This window comes from Pteropus alecto, unplaced genomic scaffold (assembly GCF_000325575.1).
Source record: "Pteropus alecto unplaced genomic scaffold, ASM32557v1 scaffold95, whole genome shotgun sequence".
Classification (NCBI taxonomy): domain Eukaryota; kingdom Metazoa; phylum Chordata; class Mammalia; order Chiroptera; family Pteropodidae; genus Pteropus; species Pteropus alecto.
Genome location: NW_006441071.1, coordinates 20,913,568 through 20,933,606, shown reverse-complemented (window position 1 = coordinate 20,933,606; position 20,039 = coordinate 20,913,568). Strand labels below are relative to the sequence as shown.

At 35.9% G+C, this 20,039-nt stretch overlaps 1 protein-coding gene across 2 annotated transcripts in view; it reads right to left on the bottom strand.

Annotated features, from left to right (window-relative positions):
* The window catches only part of RORB (RAR related orphan receptor B), a 177,112-nt gene that overhangs the window by 18,990 nt on the left and 138,083 nt on the right, over positions 1-20,039 (bottom strand). For both annotated transcript variants that reach the window (XM_006918444.2, XM_025051441.1), the window contains exons 4-6: positions 17,659-18,060; positions 1,755-1,876; positions 378-510 (exon numbers count right to left, since the gene is read on the bottom strand). In XM_006918444.2, coding sequence (XP_006918506.1) covers positions 378-510; positions 1,755-1,876; positions 17,659-18,060 — 657 coding nt within the window. The remainder of the gene's footprint in view (positions 1-377; positions 511-1,754; positions 1,877-17,658; positions 18,061-20,039) is intronic.

Below are 20,039 nucleotides of genomic sequence, written 5' to 3'. Positions count from 1 at the left end.
CCGCGCCCCCCCAGCCCCCCCCCCGCCCCGCCCCGCCCCGCAACAGAAGGCAAGTAGTACATTTTAGAGCCAGCTCAGCAATTCAGCCACCTTAACACGCTAATTACTTGCACTGCCTGTCAAGCTGGGTATCTCAGCCTTCGCAATTAATAGCTCCACTTTCAATAAGCAAAATTGTATTTGACTTCAAAGGGGAATTGAATGAGTATCAGGGCATTTTTATTACTGAGAGTTTCCTTTGGGAGTTGGCTGACAGTGTGGGTGGTAAAAATAAGTTACGTATTAGAAAGAGGATTTTCTAGAACCAACACTGAGCTAAGGGTCGACCACATCCTGGTCTAAAATAGGCCCACTCTATAAATTTTCTTCTTGCTTACCTGACTTCAGAAGTAGAATCTGATCATTTTGACAGAGCTCCATGAAACCTGTTATCCGCTTTGCAAACTCTACCACGTACTGGATGGCATGAGTGATTTGGATGGCACATTGCTGCCATAGTGCTTCCCTGGACTTCAAGAGAGAAAAGACAGAATGTATGTGGAGCAAAGAACAACTTGGAGAGTCAATAAAATACTCGAGATTGCCCTACTGGTGCTTACCTATCTCTTGGGGACCTATTCCTTTAAAAGGGGTAGACGATATTTTCTAAGATATTGTTTTGACTTGTTTGAACCTTGATACACCACAGTTATCAATATACTGAAGCTAAAATAATGGAAACATTGAAATAACATGTAAAGATAGTTATTTACAGTTTCTTTATTCTTTTTCCCCTCTTTTTTCTCCTCCACCTCACCTAAATAAACTCAAGCTCTTAGTCCATTTTGTAAAAATAAACTCTTGCACTGAGGAATATTTCAAGGGAAAAGATATCAAATCAAATCTTTCTCTTAAGAAATATAGAATCCCAGAAATGTATTTTCATCCTTGGGTTATTTACTTTGGAATGGGAAACATAAATCTGAGTGTGTTAATTCAGTTTTTTACTGACCATAACAATACTTATGGTTTTGTCTCCTTATTTATATAAAAGTGGCAAGACTTAATCGTTCCAGTGGAGAAAATAAGCATGTTATAATTACATATTTAGATACAGATACGTTTATACATTTTATTAACGTTTCATTTATTGGTAAATTTTATAACCAAGGATCTCAATTCCAAAGCAAAATAATGTAAATATAGGACAACAACAAATACCTTCTCTTAAAAACTTCTAATGGACACAAAAAATAATCAACATAATAACAATAATAGTATGGGGCGAGTTGTCCTTTTTTCTTTGGCCCTTTTTAAACATGTGGGCAAGAAAAAGCATTTAGAATGCTTTGTCACATATCTTTGCAGTATGTTTGTGACTATTATTACTGTTGTTATTTCTCAATTGCTTTTGCTTTTTGCCTGGTTGCAAGAAGCCACCATGAGATGTCTGAAAATCATTTGGTGTATGCCTAATCTCCCCTGTCACTCAGGTCCCTAGGGCACTGGTTTTCAGTTGGGGGGGGGGGAGGGCGTTTGCCACCCAGGAAACATTTGGCACTATCTGGAGACATTTTGATTTTTGTAATTGTGTGTGAAAGGAGTGCTGATGGCATCCAGTAGGTAGAGACCGGGGATTTGCTTAACATCTCACAATGCACAGGACAGTTCCTACAGCAAAGAATTGTTCAGTCCAAAATGTCAATACTGCTGAGGTTGAGAAAGCTAGAAATAGAGAATCCACAGTAAAACTTTCCCGTAGTTTCCCAGAGTACCTTGCTTTGATACGCTTTAATTTCTTCATAGGTGTGAGTCTGCCACGCCAGCTGGTGTAGCTCCTCCATGGTGTATTGACATGTCTCCAAATGGGACTTAATGATGTTCTGTGCAATTCGATCTATGAGAAAAATATCAATTCAAGGGTTTGTGAATGAAATCCCACTCTGCTCTAAGAAACCTGCTTTTAATGTGTTTACTATTGGAATACCTTTTGGAGATACTCCAATTGTATCAGAGTGTTTTTAACACTACTATCTATTTAAAAATCTCCAGACAAACTCTTTATTGCCTTTTTTCAATTTTTAGCCTTTTAATCAAAATTTACTGCCGTTTCTTCTTCCTTTTGATCACTAACCTGGGTCTTACAAGTTGTAAAGTGTTCAAATAATTAGTTATTTAAAAATAAATACAAATTAACATGTCTCTTGCTTTTTGGCTTAAAATTCTAGTAACGGTCTTGACATTTACAGTCCAAATTCTTTAAAATATTTGAAAACCATTAGACCTCCATTGATTATCTCAGAAAAGGGGAATTAAAATATAAATGTATTTTATATTTTTATAAATTTTTAAAAAGGGAGAACTAAACAATCACCTAAAAAATAGTTTTCTATAGAGGAAGGAGAATAGAGTAGAGGAACAGTGGTTGAAGCCAGATTTCTCTGATGATATTATTTTTATTAATATGACCTTGGAACCATGTAGATATCTTACCTAGTTAATAAGGGGAGAGGGATGAAATAATATTGACTCATGAGTTGATAATAATTGAAGTTGGGTCATGGGGGCCCTTATATTCTCTTCTCTAATTTTTTTATATAATGAAACTTTTCTTTAAAATAATTTAAAAAGAGAAATGCTTATATTCATAAAAACATTAGTAACAAACGCTATCAGTCTTCTGGGGCCATTTACCTCAACTGTGTTGTATTTTGTATTGTATCTTATATTCCAATGATTTTGGGTTTGGAGTTGTGAAATTTGAGCGATAGAACCAGACACAAGAGCTCTCCTTAAAAACCAGCTATGAATCCCCTGAAGTTGGACAGAGCTGATCGGAGGTCCCCTCATAATATCATCAGCTATGAAGAAGGTGACATTTTGATAAACCAAAGTGCACAGGAATTCTGTATGTGGGCTGTGAGTTGAATGGAGATGACTAAATTTTCAGCCTGATAACTGTTCTTGGCTCATACAGAAATGGAATATTTTTGTGTGTTTTAGGTTGTGCCATTTCAAATTCAATCTCTTTTATGACAGTTTTTCTAAATAGCCATATTTCATTTATTCAGGATAACTCTCAAAGCAGTACTTAGGTAACTTCTTTTTACCTAACTAAGATTCTGATATATATGGTGTGAAATAAGTTGAGTTTTAGTAATGTAGAGAATAAAAAATGTAAGCATATTAAGCTTCTAATGAACTTTTCAAATAAAAAATCTTATATAGACCATTGCCTGGAACACCATAAACATTGAATAAATAAATTATCATTATTAGAAAATTCTAGATAGTTTGTTATTAGAGAAGCAATGTGATGACTGTAATGAAAACAAAACAGATATTTAATTTTGGGATTAGCTACTAAAGAAAGATATTCTAATATTTATTAGACTCTTAATTAGAACTATAAAGTGATAGGTGTAGAAGGTACTACAAATGCTAACTTATGATAATAGTTATGCTGTATTGGATTCAGCATTGAGCATTTCTAGACTTTCATTGCTTCTTGTCTTATAAAATCCTTTCTTTAAAAAAAAATCCTATATTCAAAATTTTATTGAATATCTTATTTATAAAAAAGAGCAGGAATTACTTTATATATCATATTAAAATAGGTTGGTATGTCATGATTCATTATTTTTCATTTGAGCAGTCTAATTACTTAGAATCTAAAAAAATTCCTCATAGGTATATAATGAAAACGTAGATTTTTATGGCTCTATCGTTTTCGAACCTTTACCATCTTGGTGTAGTTTGTTTTCATCTTTAAAGATATGCTGATTTGGCAGTAATTTACAGGCTTAAAGGTTTATAAGCAAAACTACAATTGTTGCTCAAAATTGCATTGTAAAAAACTCTTTATCTGTCCCTTTATGACATCTCCTGGAAACTGTTGGCCACGGTTTTAGAATTCTCTGGCCTTCTGCCACAAAAACTTAGAGTTCTATGGATTATGAGGAGGAGTGTGCATACTATACAGGTGGGCAAGTTGAGCAAAATCTGAAGTTAAATCCGCATGCATGCTTTGGGACCCAGCTCAGATGTCCATTACTGGCAAAGGTTTCCTTTCTTCCCTGTGTCTTCAGGTAGAAGGCTTGCTGCCATTACACTTTGATTCTACCTCCAATTAAACCTTATTCCAGCCAGACTCACATTGTGGTTATTTGTATGGATTCTGTTTGTTTTATATCCTTCAAGATTGTGAGGTCTTCAAGAACTGGACTATAGAGCCCAGTATAGTGCCTTCATATATTCACTCAACAAATATTTTTTGAGAAGCTATTATATACCAGGTTAAAGTGCAGATTTTAAAAAAGACTTTTCAAGATCTTACAATGATATCATATCATGATGTAGTAAATGCCTTCAGTTATTATGGAAGCCCAAAGAAGAAAGTGCCTAACTCAATTTGAGGTGGCAGAAAAATAACCATGGAGAACATACCTATTGAGCAGCAGTTTGTCACATGGAGAAGAGAAAGATAGAAAGGCAGATAGAAAAACTATCTGTAGGCAGATAGAAAAACTATCTATAGGCTTGATAATGTCTGACATATTTTATGTCGTTACAATGCTTACCTTTTACAAACAATTTCTCTTTTACTGATGAAGAAAATGAGGTTCAGGAAGAATGAGTGAGTTGACTCATTTTTACAGAGCTAGCAAATGGTGTTTTGAAATTGAGTCTCTCTTTTCTGGCAAGAAGTCTGTAGTGTTTGCAACATAGAGTGTATGGAAGAGATGAGAAGATATAAGATGAGGGATGGAAATTGTGACTAGAGACTTAACAGCTGAGTAAGGAATTTGAATTTTATCTTGTAAGTGATTGAGAGCTTGTGGAAGCTGTGAAGCAGGACAGTGACGTGGTCAGTTTTGTTTTGTTTTGTTTTGTTTTAGAAAGGTGGTTGTGGTCATAGCAAAGATGAGATGGCGTTAGAAAGTATGAGATTAATCAGGCTGCTGTGAAAATTCAGGCAAGATCTGAGGAGGTTTTGGACTTGGTGATAAGAACAGAGATGGAGTGGAGAAGCTGGATTCAAGACAACTCTGAATGAGGATGCACACGGACTACAAATGAGAAAGAGCGACTGAGAACAAGAGCGAGAGCGAGAGAGAGAGAACATTAAATATAGTAGGTGCTAGACCAATGTAGAGTTAGTAAAAATAATGTCGCAAATGTGCATCTATCCATCCATTCTTCTATTTTCTGCTTTATTTCACAAAATATTTTAGAAAGCTTAGATTTACCCTTTGTTTAATGATTTTAAAGCCTAAGCCCTCACAATGGCTTTGAAGTCAAACATAAAACATGCATAATTATTTCTCATACTCGTGGTGAGAAATAAAAGGCAAATCTCTTTTTGACATAAGGCTTATATATTTCAGTTAAAGTTAAGACAGTAGCAGCAGTTTCAGAGCAGTTCCCTTCCACTTCCTTCAATGAGTCTGCAGTGCAAAGGTGAGCCGCGTGCAAAAACCTGACTTGATCCCCTCTCAAAGCTCAGGTTGATAAACCACAGGGTAAAGCTAGACTTAGTCCCATAGGAGCAAGGCCTGAGGGCTCATTCTGTCAGTTAGAAAGATGCACAAACATCAGAGGAGATGGTTTGCTTGGACTAGGAGTCTGCAGTCGTGAAAAGGGGAGAAGGATTTCAAAAGAGGGGACAAAGGGAGAGACAATGAATACAGTATGTGAAGTTCCTGCTAGGAGCCAAAGGAACTTTCAAGAGTCCTTGCTTGGAAAAATAGAGAAGGTAATCGTAAACACTATCATCTCCAGGGACCAACCACATGAGAAAGTGCAGACAAAGAGACTAAAGTTAAAAAGCAGAGGATATAGAATCTTTCTGGGCAATCGTACATCCTTCATCCATTTCCCTGACTTGGATTGCAGTTGGCTCTTGGAGCACAATTTTTGTTGGGTTCTTTAACTAGCTCCGGCTGCAGAAGGCACATATCGAAGAAGAAGTCAGCACATATTGTGCTGGGATAATGGTTCCAACAGGAATATGGCCCAGATGACTGACTAATGGGAAATACTACCATCTTCAGAGGTGCTGCCCATGAGCCCTACACTCTGCTCTTCCTAAGATCAGGAATGAGGTTAGAAATTTCTTAAGTGGATAATAAAATGCAGCTACATCTTCTCAGTAGTTAAGATTCTGTATATGTGTTCAGTGAGACAGACGTTTGTCTAACTCAGAGTACATGGGCTGCTTTGGTAGTTAATAAAATGATGTCAAGCAATAAGGAAAACAATTTTATATGCTCAATCCAGTCATTCTTTTCAATCATGATGAGGTAAAGTATAAAAGCATTGATGCTGGCCAGGGAAAACTGGTTATATAATTACAGGTTAATATTAGGTCCATGATCCTTGTTTTCTATTTGTTAATCTCATGAAAAATAGTTTGCTCTCACTTTCTCTCTCTCTTCCTCTTCCTTCTACTTCCCCATATGTGCGTATGTATATATATAACATTTTAAAAATAAAATCGCTGTTTTGTTTTTAGACTTTGACCCTGATCCCTTTCTTGAAAGAAGGCTTATTGGAACCCAAGACTTAAAACCAATTAACAGAATTTGTAACTTCGTGTATTATGTAACTTTTTATGAGATAGAAATGGGATTCAAGTGAAAGAATAATCTGAGAAATTTTTAAAATAATTGATATAGAGATATGTTTATGGCATAAATTGTGGTGATAGTTTCATGGGTGTGCACTTATCTCCAAAATCATTAAGCTGTATACATTAAATATGTACGGCTTTTTGTATGTCAATTATACCTTAATAAAAACTTTAAAATAACTGCGATAGGCAAATACACTTTATCGTTTTTGATGAAAAAAATTTAAATATTGGTAAAATTGTCACATTTCCTTAGAAGCCTTAGGGATAATCTTAAATCCACTTATGACATGGGCAATAAGAGAAATTATATTTATGAAAGGAAAACTGGAATAAAATAGATGATAATTTTCAATAGTTGTGTGCAAAAATTATAGAACCCTGGGGCTGGAGCTAACCTCCTTTCTAAATTTCCTAATGGACTGTGTCCAAATAATTCTAGAAGTTAGTTGGCTCTCTATTACCTTTCTGAGACTGTAAAGGACTTCCACATCCCTCCCCCATCCTCATCAATCTTCATTGTGATCTATTGAATAAATCAAAGAAGAAGGAAGTTCTCCCTTAAGGCATTTACAGATGGTTGAGATTATATATATATGATATGATAAATATATATATATATATGATAAAGTTCACAATGGTAAATGGAGTTTTAAAGGTCAGTAATATTAGACAATGTAAAAACATTATTTTGAAGTAACGCTTAAAGAAATATATGAAAAATAAGTTTTCTTATGTATTGATCCACCCAGTAAAGCAAAATTCAGAAACAAGTCATCCAAATTGCCCAATTCTAAGAAGAAAAAACAGAGACATCTGCTTATTTCAGTGAGAAATAAGTAAACTGACAAGCAAGGTGACAACTTCTTGTTTATAACTATAATGTTATAAAATGAGGACCAGCTTGCAGCTACTAAAATAGCAAGTGACCTTCTGCAGCTCTGATTTCAACCACTCAGCAGGTTTTTTCCACCAAAGGGGCTTATTTTAGCTCTCACTAGACATTTCAGCAAATGGCGCTCTCCAAAGTCTACAGTGTCTGAGACACGGATTGCACGGGTGGTTTCATTAGAATCCCACATCCTGGGAACAGGGAAAGTTGAGTATATCTTTAAAAACTGCTGCTTTCAGTGTTATTACCAAGAGTACCCGTTGCCTAACTGTACGAAGGCGACAAAGCTGAGACATAGCACTATAGGGGATTGCATCTGAACTTCCTAATTCTTTCTCCTCCCCCCGTTTTTTTTCCCCCTCATTCGAAGCGGTGGTTTTTTCTTGGTGAACTGTATCCATTGCTCATTTTCCTCCACAGGGGATTTAAAAAAAAAAAAAACTTGGAAATATTCTTCCTAAAATACTATATCTCAGGCCTCAATCAAAATGATTAATGAATTTTTAATTTATCACTTGCCTTAAGGATCTAGAGAACCGCTCGATTCTCTGTTTAGTTTATACTACCAGTGTATAAGTGGGGATCTTAGAGTATTCACTTTGAATTAATCCCAGGATATCTCTACGGACTTGCTCAAGGCAAGTTTTAAGTGCCTATATTAGGTTTTCAGAATATCAAGATTTCTCAGAATCCACGCTCTGAGGCAGTAACTATATTAGAACAATTAGTTGAAAGATAAAACATTTAACCAAGTGTGAATTTTGTCTTTTTGACAATAGACCACTAGTTTTATAAGTTTTCTATCATTAAATAGAACAATTCTACTGGTTAGTGTGTAATAGATGACAATATCAGAGAGGACAATTTCAAGACCTTTCTGATTTTTCTAACCTCTATTTAGAGATCATTATTTTTTAGCATAAATAGAACTATGCTGTCAGCATAAAAACATTAGTAACATTTAACTTAAAGCAACCATCTCTTAGTAATACACAGCCTCAATAGGAAAGTAGTATTTTTAGCATTTAAATTCTTCAAATTCTTTCAAGAAAGAGTTTGGGGCATAAATAAGCTATAACTCATTTATTGGCCCAGTTTCATGGTCCAACCACTCAATATTTTCTCACCAATGAATTAAAATAGCTTCTCTTCTCCTTTTCATAAAAATTCTATTGCTAATTGTTATATCACGGAATGGAATAACTGATTTTTACTTCATGCAGACCTGAACCAAAATGTTCTTAGAATTTTTCAGTAAAATATATTAGTAAAATATAAGATTATGTTATTAACTGTACAAAATGATGAAAATATAATAAAATACATTTCAATGAAATAAAAATATAGAGAAAAACAATGAAAAAAATCAGAGTAATACAAATAATAATATCTGGGCAAAGACTGAACAGATTAAAAAAATGGTTAACATTTTCTCAGATTTTGAGAAGCTTAGATAAGAGCATTTTAATAGAAGGTAAGAAAGCAGAAAGTAAAGGAGAAAGAAAAACTGAAAGACTTTATATAGCATTTGTGTTTAAGCAGAGAATATACACAAAGAAAAACAGACAGCAAAACAAATGAGTTAAGAGAGTGCCTTCTTAATAATTTAATAATGGAGAGCTGTTTTGGATCACAAGTGTTTTTATTTTATTGCAATAATGCATGTCGAATTTTGGGGAAATTACAGTTCCTTCAAACTTTTCTTCAAACTAGCTAAGAAAATTGAGAAAGAATCTACTATAAAAACATTATATTTCACAGTTAACTTTCATAGTAAAAGACTTCCTTCACAGAACAATCAGAAAAGATCAACTTACTTCAGTGTCCTAGAATTGATGAATTCTAGGGAAGCTATCTCGTAAGATGAAGGAAACCAATATGGCCCCCTTTAGACTTTTATTTCATGCTCTTTGGGAAGTTACTTAACATCTTAAAGTCTTAGTTTCTTTGGGTTTAATTTGCCATCTACAGAAGGATTTGGTAGCTTAGACACTTTCTAAAGGCTCTGTGAAGCAGGGCAACTTGAGTCTGAGGGGCTACACAGGGATATCTCTCTGTCTTGGCTCATGAGGGAGAAGTCTTATAAAATTACAGAGGCTGAGAGTACAGTTCATGGTCTTCAAAGCACTTGGAGAATCTTAGATAGAACAAACCAAAACAATATAATCTAGAGCCCATTCTCTACTCTCTTTTAAAGACTGTACCTCCACACACTCCCAAAGGACAATTAATGGGTCATGGATGATGAAAACCTAATTATGAAAATTGCTCAGGGCCGTCATTAGGATTGACTTTTTACTATTTGGATTTTGTTGACATATGGATTGACTGTTAATTTAAACACAAGCAACCCCTCCCCCATCCATCTGCCTTTTAGAAATTTAGTCAATATATTTCTGACCTTTAGGAAGAGCTAATTCAAAGAAGATCTTTGGAGGAAATTTTTCCATTTTCAAACATTTGATCTAAAATTTTAAAAGTAACTTGAGTATTTAAATAATATATTTAATTGACTAATGTTTTAAAATAAGTGTTTTCTAAGTAGTGTAGCACAAAATTGTTTGTTTTTGAAAACCAAATAGCAGTTCCACAATAGACCTCATAAATATGGCTCAAATTTAAATAGTCAGTTCTTTCTCCTCAGTATTGAGGGTATATTGTCAAAGGAAAGTTTATAAAATAAAAACAAACAAAAAAAGACAAACAAGTCTAGTTAGAAACATTTCCAACAGGTTTCCCCTATTTTGTAAACATCACATAAATAAATTCTGTACTGGTCAGGAAAGAGATCCTGATAAGCTGGTTGTATACTACTATGCTCATAACGCCAAAGTGTTGACTTTCAGCAACCTGGTTGTCAATTGACATTTCTATGTGGTATTTAACCTTAACCAATTCTTCTTAAAATAGGTGCTTGACAATGAAGCTAAAGTAGTACATATTCACCCCAATCAGTGGAAAAGCAATTCAGAGCTTTTTCTGAGAGCTAGTGTCAAAGCTTGCAATAACTTGAAATGCTGTTCAATAGTGGGGGCTGTTTCAGAGGTCACCTTATAAGCATAAACATTCCTTCCCTCAATAAGTTACAGGCAGCACCTCATGAAATCTTTCTTCTTTACTGTAGAATATTCCATATCTACTGTGGCTTTTGAAATTGAGTATGTAAAATAGAATTGGTTTTCCAATAGCTTCTCAATAGCTTTTTTTGGTGGTGGGGAGCAGGGTGGCTGTTAGTGGATTTTAGAATCTTCTTATAGAGTTCTGAATTCTAAGTAAAGTCTACTAAGAAAGGTCAATTTTGCACAATTCTAACTCAAAATACAAAAGATAATTTAGAAGATTTATCTAATCTAGTGAATGCTAGGATATTAGGAAAATTGTATTAACAGAGGTACAAGCAGGTAGTGACTAATATGCATACATGTACTATAAACAGATATGTACAAGTACTTGAACCGAGATTATATGTGTATTGTATGTGATATGAATCATCTTTATATTTGTTTAGAAACCAGATGGTCCCAAAGTACTTTTGTATACATTATGCCTTTTACTCCAGTTGTGGGTAATTACAGCCTGAGCATGACAGTAGCATGATCACACCATATTAGTAAGGCGATTTTAAACTATCTTTGTAAGCTTACTAAAGAGTATCTAGAAATATCTGGATTTAAATGACCCTAGCAAAGAACTATAGTATTCTTTGTCCCAGGATGCTCTAGAATAATTAATTCATGGCCATCGACTAGTGACAAATTGAGTTGATTTTAGCCCAGTCCCCATATTAAGGGGATTCTTTTTTGAGATAGAAGGTAGGATTCTGGAAATAACAGCCTCTTGAGAGATATTCTGTGGGTGGTAAAGAACAAGGTAGTGTTGAAATTTCAGAGGAATCCTCTTTCAGTGACCAAGGTGACTTGGGTAGAACAGGGGTTAAGGCTGGTCCCTTAGTAGAATGTATAGTTTATAGGTGATCAGGTTGGAGTGGGCCAGAGATGACAGGTGGATTTGCCCTGAACTTTTATCTGTGTCTGTACAGAAGTTTATTCTTTACATTGATTGTATATGAACTTGGGGATATTTTTAGATTGGCCATCGCCGTATCCTTGAGCTGTCTCTGGTTGTCCTTGATGCTCATTTTAAACAGATCATTTATTTTATTCGTTTATTTTTTTTTTAGGACGGTGGGTGGACAGAAGACGTTGGCGCACAGTTCTGATTTAATTGTGGTTATTAACTATATAATTGACAGGGTCATTCTACCCCATGGAAAGTCTGGAATGTGGTCCTGCTCTCTGGGAGGAAGTGTGGCTGGCTACTGCCATTGGCAAGTGCTTCAGCATTGTTCAAGATTGTCTACTTGTCTAAAAGTCCGCTCCTCTCCACTATCTTATGCTTCTCCTTGGGAAGTGGCTGTAACAAAAGGAATATTTGTGTGTATGGCCAAGCTTCCATCAGGAGATGGGAGAACCATAATTGTTCAGTCATTTAGTCCAACTGCCTTATTTTTCAGATGAAGAGACTGAGCTTCAGGAAGCTGTTTTGAACAAGTTCACATGGCTAGTATTTGGAGTCGGAACTTTCAGTTTCAATGTTTTTGCTTAAACTGCCTGAAGAGGGCTTGTGGTTGGGGAGTGGGTGGGAGGGGTGTTAGATGACAGTTCACAAGATGTCTTCCCCAAAAGCAAGAAAGCAAGAGCTAAAAACACTGGATTTTCCTTTCCCCATACTGCTTAAGTGATTTTTCCCACTAGTTTAGTATTCTTTTATTTTAATTACTTACTAAATGGTTGCTTCTAAATTGAATGCCTATTTGTGTTTGATACAGGTGCCATCAAAGGACATTAGAAATACACAGCTAGAGATAATTCTATTGTCTGTACTAATTCTGAATGAATAGTTAAATACGCATAGATAGAGAAATGTATATTTATATAAATGTACATATAAATATGCATAGATAAATTTAAGCAGTTACAAAATACTTATCTGTCATTAAAGGTGTTGCCTTTAGACCATAACATCTGCCTGGGTTCTTAATAAGTAACAACTGAAACACTATTAATTTTTATAGAATTCCCCAAAATAAAATAGTACCAGGAATATCTTCTGTGTTTCTATGTAGACTTGATAGAATAAAGTAGTACATGACAAGGATTAGATCACTTTTAGGCTAATTCATTTTTGTAATCCACTCTAATTATTAATATTCACCTTCTGTAATAGGTAAATTTTTTTAAAAAAGTGTTTTATTTCTATTTTTGATGGTTAAAATTCCAGGTTACATAAATAGAACAAACACAAAAGGGATATCAAAGTGAATCTAGATTTAAGATTATATAGGAGGAACCAATGAATTCATACTTCATTGTTTTTATCTGGGGAGAAAATGACTGAATAGAACAGCAAACTCAGGTGGTGTGTGTAAAAGGCAATTTATCCTCTTAGCATCACAGCTAATTTGATGGATTTTTTTTCTTTTTGTTTTTAAAAGCATGTTGTTTGGCTGTTTGAATTGTCTTGTTGTCTGACGCCCCACAGATACGTTGTCAATAGTCTTTGAGCTTAAAAGAGCTTTCATTAAGAGTATTAGCTACGGAGCAAACACATGAGCTTCCACTTTCCTTCTCTGTTTGTTTGCCAGGTATCCTTTTGCCAGCTTTCTCTCCCTGCCACCAATCACTGTAAAATTTTATTTTCAGAGATATAACACATCTATCATGCTAGCTTGAAGAAAAATTCCAGCTAAACTCAATTAATACTGCTGCCTAAATATTAATTTCTATCTTACTTTTGCACTTGTCTTATTTCATGTCTTTTTCTCCTATGGGGTTTTGATGAATGGAAGGATACAATTCTTGAAATGTTTAATATTGTTCTGTTTGCTTACTCACATTTTGTTTCCTATTCCCAAAACTATGGGAATGAAACATTCCTCATAAGATATGGGGCTCAGAGTAAGCAATATGCCCCATCTCCCTTATCTTCAGAAGGGTTTGTGATATCATCATGCCCAGGACTTATAATATATGACACACTGAATCGCAATTATTTATTTTCATGTCTGGCTCCTAGATGGTGAGGGCAGGAACCATGGTCTGCTTGCCTTGAGTGCCTGGCCCGTTTCGAAAATATGCTTTTGAAAGAATGTCTGGCAGTTGCGGGTAGTGGAATGACCTACGTTAGAATTTTAAGCTTTACCACTTTAACTCTGTGGTCTAGGGAAATCGGTCACTGTTTCCAACCCTTAATTTCTTCATCTGTATAATGGGATGATTTCTTCACTGTCCACCTGAAGGCGTTGGTATGAGGTCAAATTCACCAACATGCATGAAAGGACTTCCCGCATTTCTTTTTGTACTCACAGTGTTATTAGAGTTTTCGACCTGTTAAGTTTGTAGTTTCTTTGGGGAACTTTTAGAAAGACAAGTCTCATTTTCTGGGGACTATTCCTGACTGATAACATTTATATAACTGACTTTTTGGGATCTGCATGCTGTTGCTTATAGAGTCATTTTATGGTGCTTAAACATATGTTTTTATTAAAAGTTTCCAAACCTTAAAACCATAATGTACACAGACTAATCAAAAAACTGGTTTTAAAAAAACTGCTTTTTAAGATCATCCAATATCAGAATAATAACCTGGTTGTACACACTTCATTGTTTTCTCAGAAACCAGAGAAAACAAATCAAGACTTCTAACAGCCAAGAGTGATGTTAAAAATTCTTCAGTGTGATATAGCTTTGAATGTACCTAGTGAAAATGTGGCTAAAATCAGATTTTGTATTTTTTCTGCACAGAGTTCTCTCTATGACAACTTGCCACCAGCCGGATTAGTATAGATGCTCATTAATCAAGCCAAGTCAAAATGTCAGCCTGTTCATTCTGTAAGCTCTTTTATGGCACCTAGAAAGACATTGGGCAGGCAACAAACATTAAATATATTTTGTGGTGGGAATTTCAATTAGCTTGTGGGGCTCCCTTTGTTGATGAGAGAAAATATAATATAATGGTTAAAAGAATGGGTTTTGATGTTACTCACACCTGGGCTTACATGCTTACTTTGCTTTTTATAAGTCTTGTAATTCAGAGCCTCAGTGTTTCCATCTGTAAAATGGATATACAAATACTTATATAGCAAGCAAAATGTGATTGTTATGAGAATTAAATATAGGACAATGCTCAGCACACTGTAAATGCTCAATAAAAGGTAATTATATGACCTGAAATAACTAGTAATGTTATTAAGTAAATAATGAGGTTACTAACATTATAATACCAGTTATATTAATAATAATGAGGCTTATCCATGACAGATGTTGTCTTAAGAACTTACAAATATTAACTTGTTTAATCAACACACACAGGGAAGGACTGTTATTGTCCCATGTTTTCAACCGAGACTCAGAGGTTAGGTAAAGGCACACCAGGTTTTGAACTCAGGCAGTTTGACTCCAGAACCAGAATTCTTAACTACCAATGCTATACCTCTCATGCCTTCCCACCCAATGATACTGTTAAGGACTTAGTGTTTTAGTGAAATGAGTGGTAGCTTTTTGGATGGTATAGGAAAGAATAGCTAGCTTATCCCATTATTGTGGCTTGTCATAGGTACCTACATTTGACACCCATAGGAGTTTGTGTCCACTAGATGGCATTGCTGTTTTAATAAAATGTGAATCAAGTCAATATTTAGGTTTATAAGAGCCTGCTAAATTTGAGAGCGCTAGCAAGACAATCAACTTGTATTCCTAAAAGTCTGATGGAAGAAGTCTCTGAAATTTAGAGATTATCTAGAGATCTCTACAGACTAATAGTGTCTTAAAATAATTAAGAAAAAAAAATACTAGTTCATTTTGGGTATCAATGTCTGTGTAGAAAATCTGGATGAATTTTGAGATTATCTAGCCCAAAGGCATCAGTTCAGAGATGAACAGACTGAGGGCCAGAGAGGAAAAGTAATTTCCCCAGGGCTACCCAGAGCTGGTGTTCCTGGCTGTATCTCTCTGTCCATAATACTTCCTCATGATTCTAAATCACATAAAAACCTTATGACTTTTGAATCTTTACAAGACTTTCTTTTTTAGGTATGGACAGAAGATTACCCAACAATTGTGAGTTTTGTTTCATTAGGTTTTACACTTGTGTTTCAAACCAATAGCAGACTCCGGCACTTAGATATTAAAGTAAGATAAAAGCAAAACATAGTGCCTATTTCATTTTCTTTTTAACATGTCTTCTTGAATAAATTAAGTGATATCAATTAAAAAGACTGTCTCTATTGGTTGACAATGCAGTTTGTGCATATTAAACCCATAGCAGGTAGCAGGGTAATGGATAAGCAAAAGGACTCTGGAATCAGACTGCCTGTGGTGGAACCTGGGTCTCTCATTTAGTAACCAAAGGACCCTGAGGAGGCCATGAGATACCTCTAAACCTCTGTCTCCTCATCTATAAAATGTGAATAATATTTTCAGTTATCTTATAAGATGTTTGTGAAAATTAAATGTGAGTGAAGTTCCTCTAATATAGTTAAAAAACAAGGTTAAGGAAGCAATAATAAGGAATATTTTTGTATCATAGCTGGTGTTTAATTTTCTCTGTCTCTCAGTTGTAAAGGTCATTACAGGTGCTTTGTCAACAACTTCTTTACTCACTGTCACATGCCGAATTGCTAAAAAGGAGAAATAACATTTGAGGTTTTATAACTGTGTAACATCGCTTCTTCCTCAACCAGATGGTAGAAGTAGCCAAGATACATATGGCATGCACTTCATTATGTGTTCCCATCAACTTTATTTAAAACACTCGTAGGCTTCAGGCTCCTACTCACAGTGTAGACAGAGAAGGTGACTGAGCACATGGTATACGAGTAATAACAGCCAAGAGTTACTGAGCACTTGCTGAGTTCCAAACATTGCTTTGTTTTACAAGTATTAACTCATTGAATTCTTACAACCACCATGTGACCTACAAACTAATACTTTTCCCTTTTGAAGGACGAGCAATCAAAAAAAAGAAAAAAAAAAGAAAAGAAAAGGAAAGGAAAAACTGGAATTTAGAAACTTACTCCAGCTCAAATAATAAACCACAGAGCCAGAATTTGAACTCAGGTGGCCTGGTTCTTAAACATCACATTCTACCTCTCAGGGTAGGATGTGAGGAGGCATGGCATCTAAGGTTCTTGCATTCTGTATTGCTTCCCCAGTACACTAAACACTGCAGCGAAGCTTGAGTATAGCCGCTGTTTGTTTAGTTCTCTATTTTGCAGAAAATAGCACTTAGGCTACTGTTAACACGCAACTCTGTCAACCAGGAGGGTAATGTGTTAAACCTACATCAATATATTTTTATGGCAATTAGCTAATGAGATCAACCGGTTAAACGCTTAATAAATTCCTGAGCTTAACAGAGTTAAACACAGTTGTGTCAGGTCAGAAGAGCGCATGCCTAGGCCAGTGCACTCTTAAAGACACTCCTTAGGAATCAAAGGACATCACAGCAGAAAGAGGATCGGGCTGCTGATGCAATCATGCCTGTAACTAGCCCTACAGGAGCTTATTTATTGCTCTTAGATTCTGTAACATTTCAGACTACACTCTTTTCATTGCCAGTAATTCATATTCTATTCTCATGTACGATTCTTAGATTCAGATTTACAGGAGGCTTAGAGGTCCTCTGGTCTACCACTCTGCCTTTACGAAGAATGAAATTGAGGTACTTTTTGCTTATGGTTTGTCCCTAGTTATCTCAGAGGGAGCTCTGTCTATTCGGTTATTATACACTATTTCTATATCCCTTAGCTATTTCACTTTAAATAGCACCACTCTGAATCCTTGCTGAAATTTTCCTGTTTATACCAATAACATTTTTCCTTCAGTGATGAACCCAAATTTAACAAATAGCATCTGTTCTTTTCAGATAGCATCTTTCTATTTATAATTTCTTCTTTCCTCCTTTGCTTGAAACAAACTTTGATGGGGCAGGGGAACAATGACAGTTAGTAGAATATTAAAATTAATTCGTTTTCTCACTAGAAGCCTTGAATGCAAGTAATTCAAACCAGACCTAAGAAAATGACCATACTAACTAGGATCCAGGCAACTTCAAAGCAGGATTTCCAAAAACGAGCCGGGAGGGGATTGCCACTTACCGATTTCAGTCACTGTTATCCCTGGTGCTAACTGCCCGTTGTTGAAAGAGCTATAGGTAAACAAGTTGGGTACAGATGTGAGGTCATAGATAGGTTCTTGCTTTATCTGTTTGATTCCAGTCATGTCAAGTCCTGACTGATCAGGGGATGGCTGACCAGAATCCACGTTGTAATAACCCTCAGACTTGGGCAGGTCGATGACGTGTCCGTTGGCATAAGTGCCGGTGGCCTCGTTGTTCAGGTTGCTGAGGCTGTTACTGATGCTGCTGCTATACACCCTGGCAAGGGCTTCTGCCTCCCCACTCTGCTGCTGCCGCTGCTCCTGCAGCCGCTGCTGGTGCTTCTGCACCTCAGCATACAGGCTGTCCCTTTGCTTCTTGGACATCCTTCCAAACTTCACAGCTGGGTTAGAGAGAAAAGCAGAAAATAGCACGTGCCGTTATTGTTCTCATTAACCACCACAAGTCCAAGGGGTCGTGGATGGTTGTCCTCTCAACATCAAATGCACAAACTCCTAGCACCATAGCCCAAGATCCATTCATTTGCACTCTGCATTTGGTGAAAAGTTATATTCGGGGGTGTCTGTGTGCTGGTTTATGTGCATAGCAAGAACTAAATCTAAGCTAGGAAGAAATGTGAAAACTTATGGATTTCTTGTTGCTACGAAGTTAGAAGGCATATTTCCTTGTTCTTTCTTACTTGTGGGGAAAAAAACATAAAAAACAAAAACCACCAAATAGTACTTGCTATTAAAATATCAACAAAAACTCATTATTAGCCCCACCCCACCTCCAACATTAAAACTACTATACTGTCAGATAGGACCTTTTTATTTCATTATCTTCTAAATAGTGTGTTGAATAAGAACACGGATGTGGGTCAGGGTGATAAACACAATTTTAAGTAAACCACATCATTCGCCTTCAGCTGACTTTTGGGATCAAATAAAGAGGATCTTTGGAAAAGAGCAATTTTGTGTATCCAGTAGCCAGCAAGTGAGCCAAGAGCAATCCCTCATTTCTCATTCTACTACCCCATTTTATATTGCCCATCTTTAAATTCTTAGCCATTGTGAGGGAAAGGGAGGAAGAGGCTCTGCAGGTAGTCATAGAGTAATATGAAGATGGTTTGATACGAATGTATTGTTTCTTAATTTATAGAGCTTAATCTCCTGAACTGTTACAGATATTGATATTTTTCTTCAGAATCTGTGAACTCTCATTTTAGACCGTGAACATCCTACGTCAAGGGACCACCTTGTTCAAATAATCAAGCACTACGTCATTCGACTCATGTTAATGGTGGGAACTATGACAAACTTGGAGCTTCCTCTCTGAGTTTCTGTTTTCCTTTCTTTTGTGACAGTGTTTTCATCACCTGTTGGTGTTGAGAGCTCAGGAAATGTGGAAAGGATAAAGTAGAAGGTAGAAACAGGTTCAGCTCCTGGATTCAGTTGCTAGGGCTGATGAGAATAACTTTTCAGAATAACTAAATGGTAGAGTGCTTAAGAACTCTCCAGCACGAAGGGCCCACAGAATAGATTCCTGATGTGAAAGAGCTGCCATTTCATCCTCTCAATGTTCCTTTAGTATTCATTTTCTCCCTCCATTAGTTACAGAGCTACCAAATTTTATTTGAGCATTGGCTGTTCAGAATGGAGACCACACTTCCCAGTCTCTCTCAGTGCCAAATGTGGCTATGTGATTGTTTTGGGTAACACGAAGTAAATGGAGGAGCTGCATATACTTCCTGGTTTGGGGACGTGTCATTTTCCTCCTTTCTGCCTGCTGGACTGTGGATGTGAAGAGAGGACCCAGAGCAGCCCAAACTCTTCCTATTTCTCCTTAATCCTTCTTAAAAGCCAGTGTTCTTTCTGAGGCTGCCTAAATTGGAAAACAAAGTGGTGATTACACAGTAATTTTTCTGAATGAAGACAATTAATCTGGTTAATTCAGACCAAACTCCTCTTTCCATCTCAATTGTTTTTATAGGGTCTTGAATAATTTAGATTATTATATTTAACTTTGTAGAGACACTGTCTTTATTAGATTCTGTTTCTCAGAGAGAAATTAATTTGTTTACTAATTTCAGTAGTATTTCTAATTTGTCCATGGACAGATTCTATAGTAACTTTTAGAGAAAATGTTCTCTGTTCCTTCATATTATACCTTTACAGATAATTTACTACATATCATTCTCTGGGTGGGGATGAGGGGGCATTTTTGTATAAGAAAAAATAAATCCTGATAAATTTTGATTCAGAAAGAACTTTTTTTTCCCCAAGAAAGTAATGTGACACGAATCTTTATTTGCTGAACTTCTGTTTGTTGCATTCATGTAAGCTCAGAATAGCTTTTCTTTCGGAGCTATGGAGGTGAATG